The sequence below is a fragment of the Halyomorpha halys genome, unplaced genomic scaffold, assembly GCF_000696795.3.
Source record: "Halyomorpha halys isolate HHAL.00 unplaced genomic scaffold, Hhal_1.1 Scaffold661.1, whole genome shotgun sequence".
Taxonomy (NCBI): domain Eukaryota; kingdom Metazoa; phylum Arthropoda; class Insecta; order Hemiptera; family Pentatomidae; genus Halyomorpha; species Halyomorpha halys.
The window spans coordinates 1-20,899 of record NW_027116476.1 but is presented as its reverse complement, the minus strand read 5'-3'; the positions used below and the strand labels follow the sequence as shown (position 1 = coordinate 20,899).

The 20,899-nt window shown below is 29.3% G+C and overlaps 2 protein-coding genes across 2 annotated transcripts in view; one reads left to right on the top strand and one right to left on the bottom strand.

The window, feature by feature from the left end:
- The window catches only part of LOC106685129 (facilitated trehalose transporter Tret1), a 228,444-nt gene extending 212,732 nt beyond the window's left edge, over nt 1-15,712 (bottom strand). Inside the window, exon 1 of the mRNA XM_067053256.1 lies at nt 15,683-15,712. The gene's annotated coding sequence lies outside the window, so the exon portion shown is untranslated. The remainder of the gene's footprint in view (nt 1-15,682) is intronic.
- Nucleotides 5,693-6,001, top strand: LOC136797240 (uncharacterized; the record flags this gene model as incomplete). Its single annotated transcript, XM_067053249.1, has 1 exon — nt 5,693-6,001. A coding segment is annotated over exon 1 (309 nt), but the record flags the coding sequence as incomplete, so codon positions are not given.
- Nucleotides 15,713-20,899: the final 5,187 nt, after the last annotated feature.

The following is a 20,899-nucleotide window of genomic DNA, read 5'->3' as shown; positions in this document are numbered from 1 at the left end:
TACTTTATTCTATATACATATATACATTATACAGCGTTACTTGTTTCTTCTTCGACATTTCTTCGGTTTTAAATACAAATGCTTTTTTTTTTAAACCAGAATAGGCTGGTACTTTTCTTAGAATAAAATTTATTCTTGCATAGTGGGCTTCTGATTTATTTCAAATGTTCGTAGTATTTTATCCTCCAAATCACGGTGATAAAAAGTATTACTATGCAATTTATATTTTCCAGATATTTAAAATAAAAAACTAGGCATAAAATCAAAATTTTAATATAATCTAGCGCTAGATCGTTCTATTTTCAAAAGCTAATATCAGATGCAGAAATTGTTGTTGGTTCAAGTCAATGAGTTATAGTTTCTTAAGCGGGCATAAAAACCTACGAGGATCAAGTTTAATTGCTGTTATTTCACCTTAATTGCTAATATTTTATAGCCGCTGCATTTAATTTACAACCCTGTCTTGTTTCGGTGTGGGCAGATAGGTCATTAACTTAATTTATAATTACCCATTTATCTCCTAGCATCGTAAACGTAATGAACGATTGTAGCTTTCAGATTGGAAATTAATGTTTCATGCTTCATAGGAAATATACATACAGAAAGTATAGCGACCTAAATTTCATTGATTTAGAAGTGTATAATAAAAGGATTTTTATTATTACTATTTTATTACCAAAACTACGAAATGTTCAGGACTAAAGATTTGATCCAATAATGGGGTTACAAAAAACCTGGAAATAAAGTGTTGAGGCGAAAAGGGATGAAGGATATAACTAGTCAGAATGAAGTGTAAATGCAGATAAAAAGCATAATAAACAGATATTCGTCACTTAATTTTTATTTTCTATCTAAATAAAAAATGGTGTATGAAAGATATAAAAGTTAAAATTCATAATAGATTCTTTTGTGACACAAACTCAACCGACCTACAATTATTCAACCACCTTACTCAATCTGAAGATTCCTGCCACGTATAAGGTTTGATTTTGCTTAGCAGTTACGAAAATTCCTGAAACACCCGAAAATAATAGTTGCCCAATTGGTTATATAGGAATATTAGAAACACTATCGATACTACGCTACTAGACAAAAGGTCCAAGCTTCCAATCCATTGCAAAATACTGATTACTGCTTCTAAATATGTAATTAAGGGAATATGATGCCCTTTGTTGGATAAGAATTTATCAATAACTTTTTAAACTAATATTTTTCCTTCCTCACTACAAGAATAATGTAAGTTTTGTATTCATGCTGATACTCAAACAAAGCGTTTTTTTTTTTTTTATTCAAAAGATGTTATTCACAGAATTGAAAATTTCCACTCTCAATCAACGATTATATGTAAACGTGTTTCATATAGTGGAATCAAGGGCCCGAAATTTTATTTTATTATATTTATTTAGTCCGTCAAATAAATCTTAAAAGTATTGAAATAAGTCGCAGATTCACGCCAAACCACTATTTTTCCTCCTCCATTCACTAATAGATTGTTTTTCACTACATTATTTATTGTAACCTTGTTATGATATCACTAACTTAAAAAATTATAATAAAATTGTTGGAATGTTATTACGTTGCGTTTAGTGCATACAATTTATAATAATAAAATCATTTTGGTTAAAACATTGAATTATAATTTATTATAAAATACAATATTATATAGGTAACTATTTTCTTTTGAAAATACTGGATATACTGTAATTTTATCTTAATTTCTTTATATTCTGGTATTTAAATGTTTGAAATTGCTGTTTTTAATAATTTAATTATTTTATATAAGATTGTTTCTTATCTGTCTACTATCATACCTTCCTAATATATAGACGATTTACTAAATTAATGCTGTTATTTAGGTATTTGAATGTCCTATAAAATAATTATGTATTCAGAAAAATAAAATAAATTTAGAAAGATCAATTTATATAATTAAATCAATGGATATCCAGTAAATAAATAACAATTTTATTAACTATTAATTATAAATTGATTCGCCTTATATGTTTAGGGATCTCAATCATATTGGGAATACCCTCAAACTTCTTGAATACATTAACCCCTTTATACATCAAGTATCTGTCAAAGCTTATGTGATATATAGCTTCAATATCCGCCCTTCCAATTTTATTTGCCTTCAATGAATCCATCATAATATAAGAGTTATATAAGAAAATATATTTTTAGTATCAATTTAGATTCTTTTTCTTCTTCTTTTTTTTTTTTTTATTAATTAACAAATGTGCTCAAAATCGTAACGTAAACACAGACGTGAGTTGGAATCGTGTTAATTCTCATTTTTTTTTTTTAATGAGCAAGTTTACTTGTATGAGGGACTCCTCGGTTAACTTTGATGAGAAATAATATTTAGCTTGAATACGGAAGCATTCAGAAAAAAATAAATCTTGGAAGGAAGGTGCTAGTGGAGATACCGACATTCAACGGAAAGTAGCTAGCAGCTTTTGAAGGAAAATATCAGATCTTATCATATCAGAGGATACGAGATAATATTACCTTAAAAATATGGCTACCAGAACTTATCTTTAAAATATTTTGCAATCTTACCATCTCCGTTTTCTTTAAATGTGACTTCAAAATTTTGTAATTTAGCTTTTGTAATAAGAAAAAAATTTGCAAATCTACTTCCAAGAAGTCCTATAATTCCAACAATGCCGATAATAAGAAGACTTTGAGGGCAAATCTTGGTTTATCGAGATACTGTAGATTTCTATTGAACAGAATTGAAAGGAGATTAACCCAATTTAAGGGGGTTTGAAATGAGTTCGAGGAGGGGATAATCAGAATGAAAAGCTATTTAATGCCGTCCTGGTTTAAAAGTTTATAGAATAAGTCCCAGTTTTCAACAATTTCTTAACTCTACTCTGTTTTTGATATTCGTAATGCCTGGATAGAGGGTTGGTCCAAGTTATAAAACTTTATGAACTTCTGTTATAAATAAACTGTATTTTATGTTACAATGACGTCTCAGAAAATTACTTTTTTTTTCTCTATCAGATGCTTGTCAATTAATTAGTTTGGCAGGGCTTACTTCTCATAAACATGAATATACTTATTTTAACGAGTTGTGGAAGAAAGAAAGGGTTATCTTTAGATTACTTCCTTAACCAAAGGAAGTAAATCTAAATTTATTCTTAAAATGTTTAACTAAATTTTTACTCTCATCGAGAGTTAAATCTAATATAAGAGGCTGTGGAACCACAAACTTAGCTTTCTTGTTTCTGATACAAGAATGCTATGCGTGTGGTATCGGTATTCAGTCTAATTTCAAGACGGTCCCATGGAATTAATCTCATCTTAACAGCGAGATGATGGAGACAATCCAGGTACAGGGTCGGATGCAATTCCTATCCAATGTACTAAAGATTCAGTTGGCAACAGAACTGGGGAAGAAGGAGGGAATGCCGAGAGAATGCTCCTTCGTTGAATGCGCGCAGGAACTGATTGATGACTGATTGATCAGGCGCTGGAAGGTTATGGGAGCATTTTCCTCTGATTATGTAAAGGTCCTTAATAAAGGACTTGATTTTACAAGAGCCCAAGAGGAGAAAAAAGGTGGTTATCTCACCCCAATTTTTATTACTTTAATGAAATCTATGTATAATTACTCGTCAAACTTGATGAGTCTGCCAAGTATTGATAGGGGGAATGGCGGCTGTTCCAAAATGATAAAAAAAAAAAAAATTTCATTCGGAGCTCTATATCTTAAAAAGTAGCAACAACACAAGAAAACCTAAGAGAATGCCATTTAAAGTAGAGTAAATTTGCTAAACTATGAGCCCTAATAGAGTTATTTATGTTATATAGTTCTCAAAATATAGATATGAAAAATCCAACAACAAGGGTAAAAGGGATTAATTAATTTTAAAATTGCCAATATATTTATTATTCAATTAAGGCCATAGTAATAAAAATGCTTTCATGACATACTTATATGTTATAGTAGGTGCATGACGGCCGTGGGGAGCGCAGGTCTCAGTGCGATCGGTTCGGAACGTTGTGGTTTCGATTCCCCACCTGGGGCAGTTAACATTAATTTTTCGGCAGTCGCAAGGAATGAATCTTGACAATCCCACCTTGTCTAGTACGGGGCGGCAATTGAGGTAGCCGCCAGGGGTGGACAAAAAGGACCACTAGGCCCACTCGCCGGACTTGTTCCCCCCACCAAGTACCAGTACCAATATCAGTATATGTTATAGCATGTCATATATTTATATGGTATATGCGTATTTATATGTTATAGAAACACTTTTTCAAGAACAAAACAATATTCTCAGGTTCCTGGAGTAGACTCGAACTACCCCCACCTTTCATGACTACTTCTTCAGGGATCCGCTTCAAATAAACGGTTTTTATGATTTTGTTGAAAATTACGGAAGATATTTTGCGCGTTCTCAGAACCTTAAATAATTGTACATGAATTCTTCGATAAAATCTTTAAACTGTTAATTTGTTGATACTGTGCTCCATGAGATCTGTGGCTAAGAAGTTTTGCACCTCGAATTATTAAAATAAATCTTATCAGTGATTTTAATTAAAGTCTTACAATCCATTGCTTCAAATTAATGAAATACTATCAGGACAAAATGAAAAATCAAACACTAAAACCCATTTCAAACATATCTAATAATGTGTTTTATTTTATTTGAAATTTTTTATTGCTATATCTTATATTTTATTTACTAATTTTTATGGTTTCTGTAAGTTATAGGAAAACATAAATGCAGTTATGGATTTAATAATGGTTAATAGGAGTTATGAGTTTGTATCATTTTCTCAGTCGATAAATCTCTGAAAGCCTGAAAACGATAAAGTCCTTTATCCTGCAATAAACTCAGTAATGTTCTACCCTAAACTGATAAAGAATTTATTAACGTATGGAACCCTTGCGGAGCAGAAGTTGTAAAGGGGCCATTATAGCCATGCCAATCTCACTATCTGCAATTGTTGTGGCTTTTCTGACCTCAGCTCATAACTTGCAGCCCTTAGGAACAACATTACTTAAAAGAAGACGAGGTTTATCAAGATAGTCGATTTAAATAGCTCATTGGGAGTCATGCAGATACTCGCTTACAATCTTAAATTTGAATTTATAAATTGTACGGCCTTGTAGGTACTCAAGTTGTTTCTTAGTTTCTTATACTGAAAAAAAGGTGTGGTAGTGTAATACGCGTGAATCAAGAAGCACGCAAATTAATAAACAATTATTATTATCATAAACACTAAACATACCATAACGGGTCAAATGACCCATTTTGAACTTTTCCATTGAAAATGCACGTATAATTTTATTGCGTTTGCACATTTGACTTCATGACTCTTTTTAAGTAATTAATGTACAGTTATAAAAATATTTTTGTTTTGTTTATTCTGAGTAATCCTTGTTGTATACCGATATCTACCACAACAGGTCATTTGACCCGGAGAGAATTTTTTTGTTTTATGAGATTATCTAGTCATATTTGTAGTCAGTAAGTTGCACATTCTTCCAAAGACTGTTGCGTAAAGTAGTTCAACGAAAATAGCTCAGAATAATTTCAAGAAAATATCAAATTTTAGATTGAAAATAGCTTTTTAGTGTAAGAAAAAGTGGCAAAAATTGAAAGTCTTGGTAAGTACCTAGCTTATATTTTATTTTGATAGCTATAGTAATACAGATCATTTTTTACCCAGAAAAATGTCGAAGCAAACAAGACAGTACAAGTTCTTAGAAGATATAAATAATATTGGCGAAGAGTTTTCAGAAATTAGTGAAGATGAATTTTCTGAAAATGAAGATATATTGGTTGCAAATAAAAATGAGTTTGATTCTACAGATACTGACGATGAAGAGGAAAATATTGTGAATGTATGTAGTGGCCGAAAAAGAATAAGATTACTCTCAAGTTCGGAAGAAAGTGAAGTAGAAATAAATGAACAAAATGTTGCGAATGATGGATCTGTTTGGCAACAAATGCAAGTAGATGGCACACCTGGAAGAGCACAAGTTTTTATTTTTTTGCTTTTGTAATAGAAATGCTCAACATACTATTTTGTTTAATTATAATAAATTTAATTTATATTTTTATTTCCTTCCTAACATCCATATTTCATACATTCAAGCATGAAACATAAAGTCGGGTCATTTGACCCGCTATGGTAGAAATAGGTATATATTAAGTCTTGGTATGATTAGTGTAAAGAGATACTGTACTAAATAACACATGTGGCCCACATCTCCGACCCCTTACTGGTCAAGTTGGAAATACCGGAACACCAGCTCTTTTCTTTGCACTACGAGCACAAACCCACATTTATCGTATTTGTTATTGCTGTAAGGACCACCTATGAACTGAAACTACTATCCTACTGGAAAATGCTACCACCTTTCTAACAAATTTATATGTCTCATATTCTTGGGCCGGTTCCCGTTGAGTCACTATTTCCTGGAAATATTCTACTCCCTCTCGAAGCTACCAGTGTTGTTGGACACAAGTCACCTCCAATTCACCAATCATTATTCATCGCTATGTATCGCCATAAATCAATTATCGGCTTTTTCTCATTTCCTCCCAGAGTCCTTAGTGGTAATTTTCCCTCCTTCGACTTCTTCTATATATCTTCCAAGTATCATTAACTACTAGACATGAAGCAACTTACTAACTATATTTAAATGTTGATATAACATTCTTTTTTATAATAAAAGTAAATCTTAAAGTCTTTACTTATGTTGTGTTCGTTAATTAGGTGAGAGGACTACACTTAGTGGAGTGTTTAGTTCTGCTCGGCATGTAGGGCCGTATTTACCTTATAAACCCGGTGGACAAAAAGTCAGTTATTTCACCCCAAAAAAATAGCATAGTTTTTAGTCAAAATTGATGAGTTTGCCAAGTATAGTCAGGAAGAATACAAAATGGAGCCTGTTTGAAATCGTTGAAAAAAAGTAATTTTGCGTCCGGTGGTCCATATCATTAAAATCTCCTACAACAATAGAAACCAATAGAACAATATTTAAAGTAATGCGAATTTGAGCCATAGACCTATTTACTTTCATTATGTCCCGAAATGCAGTTGTTTTTAATGCAGCATTTCTTAGCAAAATAACAAAAAATTAGTAATTAGTGAATTTGTTTTGGGAATACAATATCTCAGAAATCACTAGACGTGATATTTGCCAAAATAAATTGTGACCAGTAACAATACATAGTTTTGATTTAAGTAATCACAAATTGGTATGAAATAACTGGCCATTTTATCCTCTTGGGCACTAGGAGTATAATAAGTCCAGTAAGTACCTTTTCGTGCATCAATGTATTATTGTTATTTTTTGTTAATACACTTTGAAATCACTTTTTTCATAATAGAACATTGCTAACTTTATAGAAAAAGAAGTATTGTGGCCTGTTCCTTTCTAATAAAAACGAGAAAACGTTTGTAATTTATCTCTACAAATTTATTGTTATTTAGCATTCGGTTTATGTTAAGATTGTTAATTCCTTGTTTGTTTGTTTTTTATGCTAGTTAATATTTATATGATTGATGTCAGCATAACGAAACTTTTGGGAGTATTAGGTGTTTGAAAATGAGGTCTGATAAATAACTTGAGGAGTCGGAAACTTTGTGTTGTTCACGAATTAATAACTCCAGAAGTTTTCTTGAGGTTGATGTTGCAAACTAAATCTCTCCCTTCTTTTTTTAATATCAGTTTTCTATGAAATTTAATATTTTAATCTTTACTTGGGTATAACATTTTTCTGAAAGTTTGGGCATATAAAATTCTATTTAATATGTTCAAATCAAGTAATATTATTTTTCAATCATTTGTTTTAAAAATTTCATGGTTTTTATATTTCTTTCCCTTTATTTATTGTTTTATCACATTATGAATTTTCTTGGAGTTTAGTTTAGTAGTTTCAGAAACAAAAAGAAGTAACACTATATTTCATTTGTTTTTGCAATAACACTTGTAAAAAAAAGTTGTTCTGCAATATACAAAGATTATTATAAACAATAATAGTAAATTAATATAAATTAAAGTGATCACCTTTGACGATTTTCAAACTAAACATTGAGAATTCATTAACTAAAATTCTTCAAAAACGGTTTAGTAATTTTTGAGTCTATAAAAAAATCAGGTGAAAACAGCAATAGATTATTTATTCAAGTGTTTCGACCACTAGGGACACTTACACTGAATTTACAAAGTTAGTTGATCACAATTGACATATTCACGAAGTTACAAAGTGAGAAAGTTACATATAATTACAAAGTGAGAATGTTAAAAATTATATAGTTATATAATAGAGTATTTAAATAATAATAATAATAATAATAATTTTTTGGACTAGGATGATTTCAAAACTTATAAATCAAGTGAAATCAGGAAAAAAGTTTATTTAGTACCGGAAAACAACATTCGGATCTATATTACTCCAGTTAAATCTTAATACTAAAAAAATTATAGATTGTTTATTGATAAAGCTTTTTTCCATTTGCTATAATCAATTTTCCATTAATATTATACTTTTCAAATTTTCATTAAGGTATTTTATTTTTCTAAAATTGTATACTAACACTAGTATAATTATAGATTAAAATGGTTTTTAGTTTTTTATGTATCAGTTTTTTAATTGTTTAATTTTTACATATTTTTTTTATCATAACATGTAAACGAATAGGTTGAGACAACATTAAACCCAATTAAACTGTGTATTTAGCAGTCTAAAACAGTTTGACAGCAAAAAGTTTTTTGATTAAAGTTTTTCCCTCTATATTCTAAGTTTCCGTCCTTTCCATTGGCAGTTTTAACTACAATTTTATCACCAATCAAGATAAAATAGCATTAAAAGAATATACTTTTACCTCATACACACCGATGGTTCCAAAAGTGATATAGTGATGGAGCCACAGCAACAATAGATGATTATATAGTCCAAACAAGTCTTCCATCCGAAAACAATCAATTTACCGGAGAACTGACAATTTTCCAGGGGTTACGGAAGGCCTACTATGGAACAAACAAAAATAATATCTAACTATTCACAGATTAGATGATTTCATTGTGACTATTAAAAAATGTATATATTACAAATTCTATCGTTGTTTCATATTTCAAATAATCTTTTTGCTATATTGGACTGACCACACAGTATTTTCATCTGCATACCAGGACAAAAGGACATTCCGGACAATTTTAAAGTTAACCAAGCGGCAAAAGCTCCATCATTCATCTCGCCACCTGACTGCTTAGCTTGACTCCACAACGACCATTATCCTCTGATGACAATATAAATATTTTTAAAAAACGGCAGGAAATTTGGACCAACACAACAGAAAACACATTAACAGGACAGTATTTTTCATCTGGATACCAGGACACTAGGAGATTCCGGGCAATTTTAAAGCTAACCAAGCGGCAAAAGCTCCATCATTGATCCCACAATCTGATTGCTTAGATTGACTCTACAACGACCTTTATCCTCTGATGACAATATAAATACTTTTAAAAAACCGGCAGAAAATTTGGACCAACACAACAGAAAACAAATTAACAGCACAGTCCAGGCTAAGAATTGACTTGACTTACCAAAGAATACTTACTGTCAGGGACATCTAGACCAACATGAAAAAAATACAAATTTAAACGTTTCCCTCTTTTCGCCTGTCGCAGTATTAAAATTATTTGTTTTGTTATATACTACTTCTTGGAAGTATTTAACTTTTTTCCCAGCTGTTCTTTATAATAGAATATTTTTTGTTGGGTCTTTAACAGCTTCAATATATTAATTAATATTGCAAGCAATATTCATTTAAAAAAAATCATGTATATAATAGAACTGTTATAAATAAAATATTCTTATTTATTTTTAATTTTGTGGTTTTATTTTGAATAGTGTAGGTTTAATATGGTCCTAAGGATCCTCAATCATTTTATATATATTTAATACTTATGAATTAGATTAGCATTTAAATAAATATTCATATTTTAAAAAAATGTTATATTTATCGTTTATAAAAATTTTAAATACTGAATAATTTATTTTAAAAAATAGTTAATTATAGCTGTGTTTACAAATATATTTGTTCCAAATAGTTTTGTGGAACTGTACTACTGACGGTAGAGTTGTGGTTAGTGAAGTTATCAGACCACCTGAGGAGCCTGCATCTGATCGATGTTAGACATTAACCTTCTTATCTCGCTACTGTGCGTGAATGCCCTTCTGCTCTTTGCCTTAGTGCTTAGATATGTTGGTATTGAATTAATCCTAAATTCAAATTATTTCAAAATAAAATTACTTCTCTTGTAGACATTCTTTTGAAGAGAAGTATTCGTCGATGGAACTTTTTGCTGAGAACTTTGGGCTACAAGAACTCTAAGAATTTTTAATTTTTACCATTTCTCACTATGATAATCTTCTACCAAATGTTGGTAAAATGTTTGGTCGTTTTTGGGGGGTTCTCTTAAGTTCTATTAGCCCCTAACTCCCTATGAGTTCTAAGAATCATCCTTAATTCTTAAAATTAAAGTTGATAGTAAAATGTTTTAATTCATCAAAGTTTCACAAAAGCCGCATATATTTTTAAATGGTATTTTTTGTGTCTTAAACAACATAAATGTTTCTTAAAATTATTGAGAAATTTAGAAGAATTTTAAATCTTCACCACTTCTCACGATAATAATTTTGGAACAATTAATACTGTAAGATAATAGTTCTAACAATTACCCCTAGTCATCATAGTGGTTACGTTGATAGCAAAAAATTTATGGGGTGTCAAAGTTGCCAAAAAACGTAAAGTTAGATAGGCGTATATTTGAATGACCCTACGTGTCTTAAAAATTAGAACTATTTCTTAAAATAATTGAGGATATTAGAACTCTTAGAGGAATTACAGAAACCCTACGACATTTTCAAAAATTTGGAGGATGTCGGGACAACTTCACAGAAGTGGAAATGGTCAAATCACCATAAATATTTTTCTAGTGAGGTTTTTCCTTAATAAGCTCTATCAGTTCAACATTTTTCATATAAAACATTTGCGTGCTACTTATGAGGAATTTGGGTCAATTTTTGAAAAATTATATAAGTCAAAGTCACCTTGCGAAATTTTTTTTGCGATTTGTTTCAACTTAACAATAAAATCTTCCATATCTACTAGTCAAACCTGCTGCTTCGGATCATAAAAAAATACGGATCATAAAAATAAATGGAGTTTATCCAACTCCAACAACGCAATTATTTTATTTTTTTTTTAGTGCTACGTCTAGTATGAAGGAATTTTAATCAATGCATAATATCAAGGTTCTGCTGTGTTGCGTTTTAGAAAGTCAATTTATTGCGTATTTGAGAATATTTGAATCATATTTATAATTCTTTTATTCGACCAAGAATGCCGCTTCTGTATAAGACAATATCTGACTGTTCATTAAAACAGAATTACTAACTTTAATGTGTTAATGGAAAACAATTATTCTATAGATATAACCTTATTAACAATATTCTATATGATCATTGGGTAGATAATTATTACATTGAGGTCTATATGACCTCGGGATCGTATTCCCCACGTTAAGCAAAGATTTCCACCCCCTCCACTTCGCTCAGCGCACCTGCTACCCCTATTCATCTAGTATTTAGCTGCGGTCGACACAAAGTGCGTGCATCTTCCAGTCCCAGCTTAACGCAATATTAATGATCTTTTTAAGCTGGGACAACATAAATAAGTGACCGCAAACTGTGTTTAGTGAAAATTTCAGACTCAATATTTTGTACTTTATAATTGAATTAAAATTGATCAATCATAACGTAAAATATACAATAAATCATAACGCTCTGCAATGACTAATACATTCCATTTAAAAAAAATTGTACCATTTTCGAAACAACATAATTTTAACAACTATAAATAAATAAAACATAGTTTTAAGTTATTTTTTAATTAATATTAAAATACTAAATTTTATTATTTTTATTTATTTATATTGTTCTATTATATACTACTCATTATTTCTATTATAATACTTTAATTTCATATGTAATAATTTTCGTCTTTAAAAATTCAAATCAAATAAATTTCGTCTCTTCTCCGTCCTTAGAATACCTACCTGGCATTAGTGACTAATAATAAAAATTTGGTGCGGTGCTTAAATCAAACAACTTTCCCTTCCTATAAAAATTTGAATTTTAGGGTTTTCCGAGATAGAAATGACGAATATAAATTCGTTCCTGCCAAGAATACAAAATTTTAACAAAAGAAGCTCTACGAATGCGATGAAACGAGACCGGGCAATCTGGGCTGTTTCCGATTCTAACTTCTGTCTAAAATTTTTCTATTTTCTCCTTTTTAATTTCTCAAATTCTTTGATATTCTGTACTTATTCATTTTTTTTTATTATTGCTAAAAATGAGATCTTATTATTTATTTCAAATAACCAAAAGAAAAGGAGAAGATTTTTTTGAAAATTCGTAATTCAAATTCTGTTAAACTATTTCAAAGAGAACAATAAGATTCAAGACTACTTAATCGAGCGATGAAAAAAATTGAAAAGATGTGAAAAATCGATTAAATAACTAGGGGTTTGTGAATATTATTGAAAATATTGCTGTGTCATCCCCGAGATGTACCCGCATAAAATGTGTAATTTCGCATTTTTTTTTTTAATTAAATTTTTGGAGTAAAATTAAAACAATAAAGTAACCTCAAATAAAGTAATATTTTAAGAAATGCCAGCGGACCATTATTTATTGACAGCACCTAAGATCTACGTGAATCTAAGAAATTGAATCTGGATACTTCAAAAACTAAGAACCATGAAGTGTAAGGAAAATCTTTTACAAGAGAATAATATGATAGACAACAGGATATTACTTAGGACTTCTTAGCCCTAAATAAGTCTTGTAAGTCCTAAATAAATCTGAGCCAAGTAAGCTGAGAGTTTCGTGATAGAAGACCGCTTTTGTTCTCAAAGGATTTCATTGTCTCAAATTTTTAGATAAATTATAAATACTTTTAAAGATATTCTGTTTCTTCAAAAAAAAGTTCAATATTTTAAAATATTCTTCATCTTATCTCATACATTTCAAATTTACAAAACTATACTTCAAACCTATTTTAGGGATATTGAATTAAACCTACGTTTTTAGTTTAGATAAAAAAAAAAAAAAAAGTTTAGATATTGTGTTATACCTGTACACAACTTGTGAAATGTCTTTACAGTAATGACATTATCTATTAATAGGCTATGTTCGTCGGTGTTTGCAGAAAGTGATTTATTTCACGTATTTATTGTAGATAGCTACTAAAAGTACTAAAGTCTCAATCTAAGCCCCAAATCAAGTTCCTAAAAACATTATAAATCTTGTAATAAACTATTCAAAAATTGCCATATTTCCCAATGTTTGTAAACATTGAACCGATTGTAATGGTCAAAAACTTTTCCATCTTGCCTTTTAAAGCCCTAATACTTGAAATGAATTCCAAATACAATTTTCTCGCATATTATACAGGAAAAACACTTACGAATTCTTGTCACTGTATTAATAGTCACTGGATAAAATTTAAAGTTTGGCACAATTTGTATTCCATATTTCTCTAGACATTTTTTTACATACTTAGTAGGAGGCTGACACATACATTTTTTGTATATCAAAATGCGCAATATACACACACGCACATGTACTAGTCTGGACGAACTTACAAAAAATATAAAACGTGGTAAATTAGAATGACAATAATAATGAAAGCTTAAGAAGCCTGAAGTTTTTATTTTGATACCACCAATCGCTCCCTGTATACTTTTGTCCCGTGACACCCGTCGAAAGACGAATCCCACAAATCAGTCCTGGGAAGATCTCTCCATCTAAGTTTTGGTCTACTTCTCAGATATTTAACATTCGGATCATATCAACTTTGAAGGGATCCCTTCGTTACTAAGATTCACAGCCTTAAACGACCATCTTAGTCACTGTAATGTTATAAGAATACACACCAACTGAACTCATTCTTCTTCTGTCCGAATGTATTAAGTAATACTTTATTTTTAAAAACCTTACGGCGCTATTCGTGTCATAACGTGAGAGGCCACGTTTCACATCTGTTAAGTATTGTAGGCACGAGCTAAGCAATTTCGAAATTGAAAAATAATATGAATTTCTCGCCTTTATCCTTGCCCTTATTTCCTCATCATTGTGTTTTTCCAGTTAGAGTTAGGCCTGAAACACTTAAATCTCTGTGCATGTTCAAATGTATTTCCTCCTATATAAAAATCGCCGATCTTGCTGCTGTTTCTACTTTTTACTGTATATTTTTTATCCATATGCTATATCCTATCCTAAACAGAAATTCCAAACTAAAACCAGAAACAACTGTTCTTATATTTAAAACAATCCTCTGGCCACTGCTGATGTACGGCTGTGAAGTCTGGGGAGCGGCATCCTTCACGAAAAGAAAAAAAACTACAATATTTTCAAAATAAAGTCCTAAGAATCGCAGTTAATGCTCCTTGGTTCATAAGAAATAGCCAATTGCATCGCGAATTACAAATGGAGTCAATAGAGGTTTATATCAAAAAACGGTTCATGAAGTTCCATTCCCAGTTGCCGACAGTTAAAGGAGCAGTGACCTACAACCTGGGAAACCCAACATCAACCCGAAGACTGAAGCCCAGACTGCTGCAGGACATTCTTTTATAAAATTTTAATAAATATAAAATTAATTCATAGTCACACTACCTCTATTTACTTATTATTATTATTCATTATTTTTATATTTTTTCTCTCTTTTCTTCTCTATTCCCTTTTTCAAATTAACTTGTTTCTTTCTACTATTAGAAGACAAATGTTTGTTTTATTTAAGTGTACCAATATCATTATTTTTTGTTATTAATTTTACTTTCCCCTTTTATTAAGAAGCATTATTCTTATCTATTTATTTTATTATTATTTTTTTCTTTTAATAAGAACATTTTATATAGTTAGGGGTGTCATTTGTATGACTATATCCCCTCGTAATCAACTGTTAAAAATATATATAATATATAATATTTAACGTTCCATTCGTCGAACTAATTTTTAAATATTACTCTAAGCTATTCAATTGTCTAGTTTTAAAAATAAATGATAAAATTATTCTAAGTGTTCAAAGAAATTAGCGATTTAAGCCTCCTAGCGAAGTGCTGGAAGCTTTTGTAATGCATTGAGGAAAGCGGATGGTTGTTGAAGTAAGGACTATTAGCGGTCATTATTCATTTTATTAACGTTCCCTGAGGTTCGGGGTTTCCTCCAGTTTTCCGTCCATTGTCTGCCTTATCTTCTTTAGGTAATCTTTGTGGGAACGAGGGTGGTTTATTTGTAGACGGTGAAAGGGGCTCCATTTCAGTCCTGCAAACTTCCAAGTTTATATCTCACTTTGCGATCATAGAATGATTTTATGATACAGAATGAATAAAAAGACATTTTACATCGTTATAGTTATATTTCTTATCTTGAAAATCAGGTTAGCTTATTAAAGTCGTGAAATTTTCATTTTGGGCTGTTAAATTGCTTAGAATAAAGATATTTACCAGAGATGAAAATGGTATTTCCCCTAATCCTGTATATTTACTTAGGAAATTTTAAATTTATTTCATTGAACTATCACGAAATTGTATTTCATAAAACTATTATTGGTTATAAACAGAGGTGCGTCCTACCTTACTTTCCTTTAAAGTGTATGTGAAGCAAAAAAGTGAGGAGTTGACCACTCCCTCGTGGTTCAGGTTTACTTCGAGGTTAATAGGAATGTCCATCATTATAATCAATACTGAAACAAAAGATAAATGATTAGCCCACATTACTCTTTTATTTCCTTAATCTTTTATTGTTTTGGTCATTGCAAGTGAATCTACGAATATAATATACTTAAAGTAATATGTTCTACTAGAGGAGTTTCATTGATATAATTAAATATAGTGAATGGAAAGTGCTCTTCCTTATTTATTTTTTTTTTATATTTTATTTCATTACATCTAATAAAATTATAGTTTATATCTCTTCATTTATAATTATGTTGAAATTTTTAATTATTAATGTTTTATATAATCGACAACAATATTTTTATTTTTAATATTTTAGAACTAAAAGGAGAACATACAATGTGATATTAAAAGATATATTTAATCAGGTAATTGTTTTTAAATTTAAAAAAATAAATTGTGGTATATTTATTAATTGTTACATGCATAGGATGAATATTAAATTTTGTTTTGTAGGGTGACAGCAACGAAACGTTATTTGATGTAATGAAATAAAATAAATATAAAATAATTAAATAAGGAATTGTTATTCACTATATCGAATCGTATCTGACTACAATCTGGAATTTCATCTGTTGTTGCGTTTAATTAAGGCTTATAATATTTTTTTTTGCTCTAATGAAATCTTTCAAATAGGCATTCATTATCAAATACACTTAATAAAATTTGGCTAGTTGCACTAATTTATTAGCTATAATGACGTTTGATTAGCTGTTTAAAAAATACAAACAACCAACTTATGAAATTATATAAAAATACAGAACTATTTAAAAAAGAAAAGAGAATACAAAACATAGAAATATCGTTTTACTAAAATCGCCTTTAACTCGTTTATGAAATTTGGTAATTATTTTTGTATTTTCGGTGTCATAGAACTCCGATCTCGGTATTACATTCAGTCCCTTATTCCAAACGGTATGATATGCGCAACACAACGGGTGCTGTAGAATGGACTATGAATGCCACATAAAAACAACATGGGTTGATTATATTTATGCAAATTTAGGTACTGAAACGTCGTATTAAAATTGTTAAAAATAAATTCCAATGAATGAACAAAAACAATTTAAGTTATTCCTTCAACTGAGAACATATAATTTAAAATAAGTTGTAATTGGAATAAATAGGTAATTATTGAGTTAAAAAAAATAGTTTTTCTTATCAACTAAAAAAAATAATTATTTGGTTTTAGTTCTCTTTGTTAATAACTTACAATGATTCAATGAATCTGATCAATTGTCAATTTTATTAGTAATACTCACTAATCTAAACTGTACAAAGAACTCGTTATCTCTTTAAATGCATGAACATGCTTAGAATTCGAAACAATAAAGTTGATAGTTGTTATTTGATAAACTACAACTAAACTAATAGTTCTTAGTTGTAGGCACAACTTAATTTTTAAGTTAAATTTTTATTTGATTTCTCTAACCTCTAATACTTTAATTTAGAATATCAATTCAAAAATACTAACAGCTAATTAAATTCGATATAAAACTAACAGTTTTTAATTGACAGTAATTTAGCAAAGAAAATTAGTTTTTTTATCTAACAACATTCATGGTACCTTTTAAAAATAAATTTCCTTTCGATACTGAAGTGATTGTTATAATAATTAATCCATGCTATAATATCGTGGATACTGCCATTAATAAGAATCATAGTAAGATTTGAAGGAATTTTAACTAATTAAAATGGAAAAATTTAATTTCAATCAAGCATCTTTGCTTCACAGATTTGAAATTGTAAACTAAGTGAATATGTGAAGTTGAACCTCACTTAATTTGCCACTAATGGCTGTTCTGTACTTGATACCCTGCTGCACTATAGAACTGCCATACGACAGATTCTGCAATTTTTCAAACTGAATTGTATGTCTTGCTTATGTTAATGATCTTCTTTTTATTCATTTATCAATAAGTATTACAATATTGGACAGTAATTAATAGTGGTAAATAATCATATTCTTACAAAATTAAAAAAAATAATAATATTTAAAAAACTGAAAATAAATAGTGATAAAATTTCTTTAATTAAATAAGTAAAATTTTGAACTGTTAAAATAATAAAATAAAAATTATTTGCATTAATGATCTACGTATTTTTTTCAATTTGTCTTCATATGCATTGTATTTTATATTTTGCTAATGAAATAAATATCTATTGGAGTATTTCAAAATTATGAACATTTAAAATTTATTAGTTTAAAATTAAACTTAGTAGAAAAATAAATTATTTTTATTTTTCATGTTTATTGTAACAATAATTTTATTTTTTATTATTTTTACTATCCTTACGCCCCCAGGGTACCGTAACCCAAAGGACCATGGAGTTATATGATCAATTACTAGTTGAGTAATTTGAAAATTCGACACATCTTTCTTTAAAGATGCCAAAATGTTTTTTTAAACATTTATGATTGCGTAGAAAAATAAATATCCAACTACATACGTTTTTACCAGACAATAGTGGAGCCAAAAGAGGACATAATTTATAAGGCTCTCTTAACGATTTTTTGAGTTTCTGGCTCAACCCATTTTCAAGTTTAATTACTTGAATTATTCAATTATCTATGAATGTTCTGAAATAATTTGGACTCTAATAAATATGAAAAATATTAGAATAAAAGAGTTCATTCTGTGCGTCTGTTTTAAAGACTAACTATTTTACGAAACTTGATTGTTTGGACTCAGGGAATCCTGTATTTCGGTAGAAAACCAGGATTCTTAATTTTACAAGATCGCAATACTATCTTTAACCAAGATATTTCTTTTATTGACAAGCTAAAGTAAAAAAAAAAAATATTTAACACAAATTACAAGAGAGTGGACCGATTTCCTTGAATATTATTAATGTATTCAGTCCTGAGTGTCAAAGTTAATTTTCTTTGCTTTGATCCGGCTTGAATACATAATTCAAACCCCCACCACCCCAATTCAGTACGGATTCTAACCACCATCTGTTTCCAACTTAAGATCGCTTCGGCCGTCTTTAACCAAGTGGTGGTCCTTGTTACTAAAAAGTTCTTAGTTGTAGGCACAACATTTTGATGACTTTTCTATATTTTTGATTAGAAAAATCATAGATTATTTCTTAAAAATCGATTTCCTTCAATTCATTATTTTCTATTGAAATCAGTGATAAACTCCTCAATTAATCTCGATTCGTTTTAATTCTGAGAAGGAATGTTCTTCGCGGAAATTTACTACCATGGTATTCTCATGCCAATGATTTATTCATTTTGAAACTTTCTTTCGATTTTTTTCTGTGACAAATTTTTATAATTCTTAAATAATTAAATTTTCTTTACTACTAATCTGGACTTTGGGTAATAATATAAAAATATAAACGTCAAATTCGTTTTTGGCCTCTATCTTGAATTTGTTTTCGTAAATAACAAAATAATCTTTTTTGGTATCAGTTAACAGACAATGGCATGCTGAAAAATGTAATGTTATTGGTTTTAAAAAATAAGAAGACAAAAAAATGGTGATCGGAAAAATGAAAAGCCTAAAATTTCAAATTATTTTTCACTCAGTTCTCAATTTTGTTATAGCTTATAATAAAAATCAAATTATCCAATTAAATGCAGTTAGCTTCAAATCGTAGAGGAATCATAAATTGGATTCTAAAGATTATCCTTATTCCTAGAAGCTTTTTTTTGATATTTGCCAAAATATTTTTTTTTCTCGTTGGTTGAAAAAAAAAAATTGCTTTATAAAACTGTATTTTGGAAATCATGGAACGTTAGATTGAGAGTTCTACTAGGATTAAATTTTAGCACATTTATACTGCTTTAAAAATAATTATATAATTTTTAGCGTGTCCTAGGCAGCTTTAAATATTTTGAATACTGAGTGGAAAATGAGGGGCAGTTATAAGATTTATATCGTTTTGGCCATTTTATCTATTATTATTATTATTTTTTTTAGACATAGTATTTTTCATTTTAAACTTTTTTTTGATAATTGTTACATTCTATGTTAAAAAATATTTTAATAATAGCCAAAAAAAATGCATTTTACTTGCTTAGATTTTTTTGAGTTTTAATAGGTCAAAAAGATACCAAGAACTAACGAAAAAAATCAAATTCTTTAAATTAAATCCTTTGTGAAAAGGAAATAGTATCACCTAAAAGGATTTACCTCTTCTACTCTGATTGAAAATACCCGGAGACATATTATTCCGGATTGGAGCTTTTTTACTGAATTTACATTTTTATTTTTGTTTATTGGTTGAAACTTTATAATAAATCAGTAGATAGTGCGTTGACCGATGTTTGGTCATTATCGAGCTATTAATTTGGGATAAACTATCTCTAATCTGTAATATAAGAACTTGTATTTCTTTCTTTTTAATTTTCATGTTGCCTTAAAGATTTTTTTTTTTGTAAATAGCGTACAACACCTTTTGTTATTAAGACGCTTTTCATTCTGTTGGCTCTTCGGTAAGCCTAACAAAATGATGCTCTGAGTCACTTTAAAATCTATTACGAAAGGAAATGTCTCTACTTCATATCTCAATTACAGTTTCAAATATAGCATTTTCACTCGTTGTAAATTCGATGATCGTTAGGATTCCATAAGTTAAATAAACTTCACTGCCAGGAAACAATCGTATTATTCACTATAATAACATTCTAGACTACGAATAGGTCAGAGGAATCGATAAATGGATAGTCAACAGGTAAATCTCACGTTAATTAGGGATCTGTTAAACGATAATTGATTGAATTCACTACCAGACGGTGCCCAGGTCGAAAATACAGTAACGAGAAGCTGAATGCTGGAACACGGAAATTAATCGCTTTGTAACTTATAATTATCTCGGAACTTTTATTATAACTATAATTCGAGTATGTAGCTTATAAGATATATTATGATATCACCACTTAGTCCTCAAGAATATCTGTATAAATAAACAACAAAATGTTTAATAATAATTAATTTTGCATCATATTGATTAATGTTTTTAAAATATAGATGAACAAGTTTGTTGTCCTTTTATAGTCCTCAGTAGTTATATATATATATTGGTTCATGTCGGAACTTTTATTATAACTATAATTTGAGTATGTAGCTTATTATGTCAGCTCTTAGTCCTTATATATATATA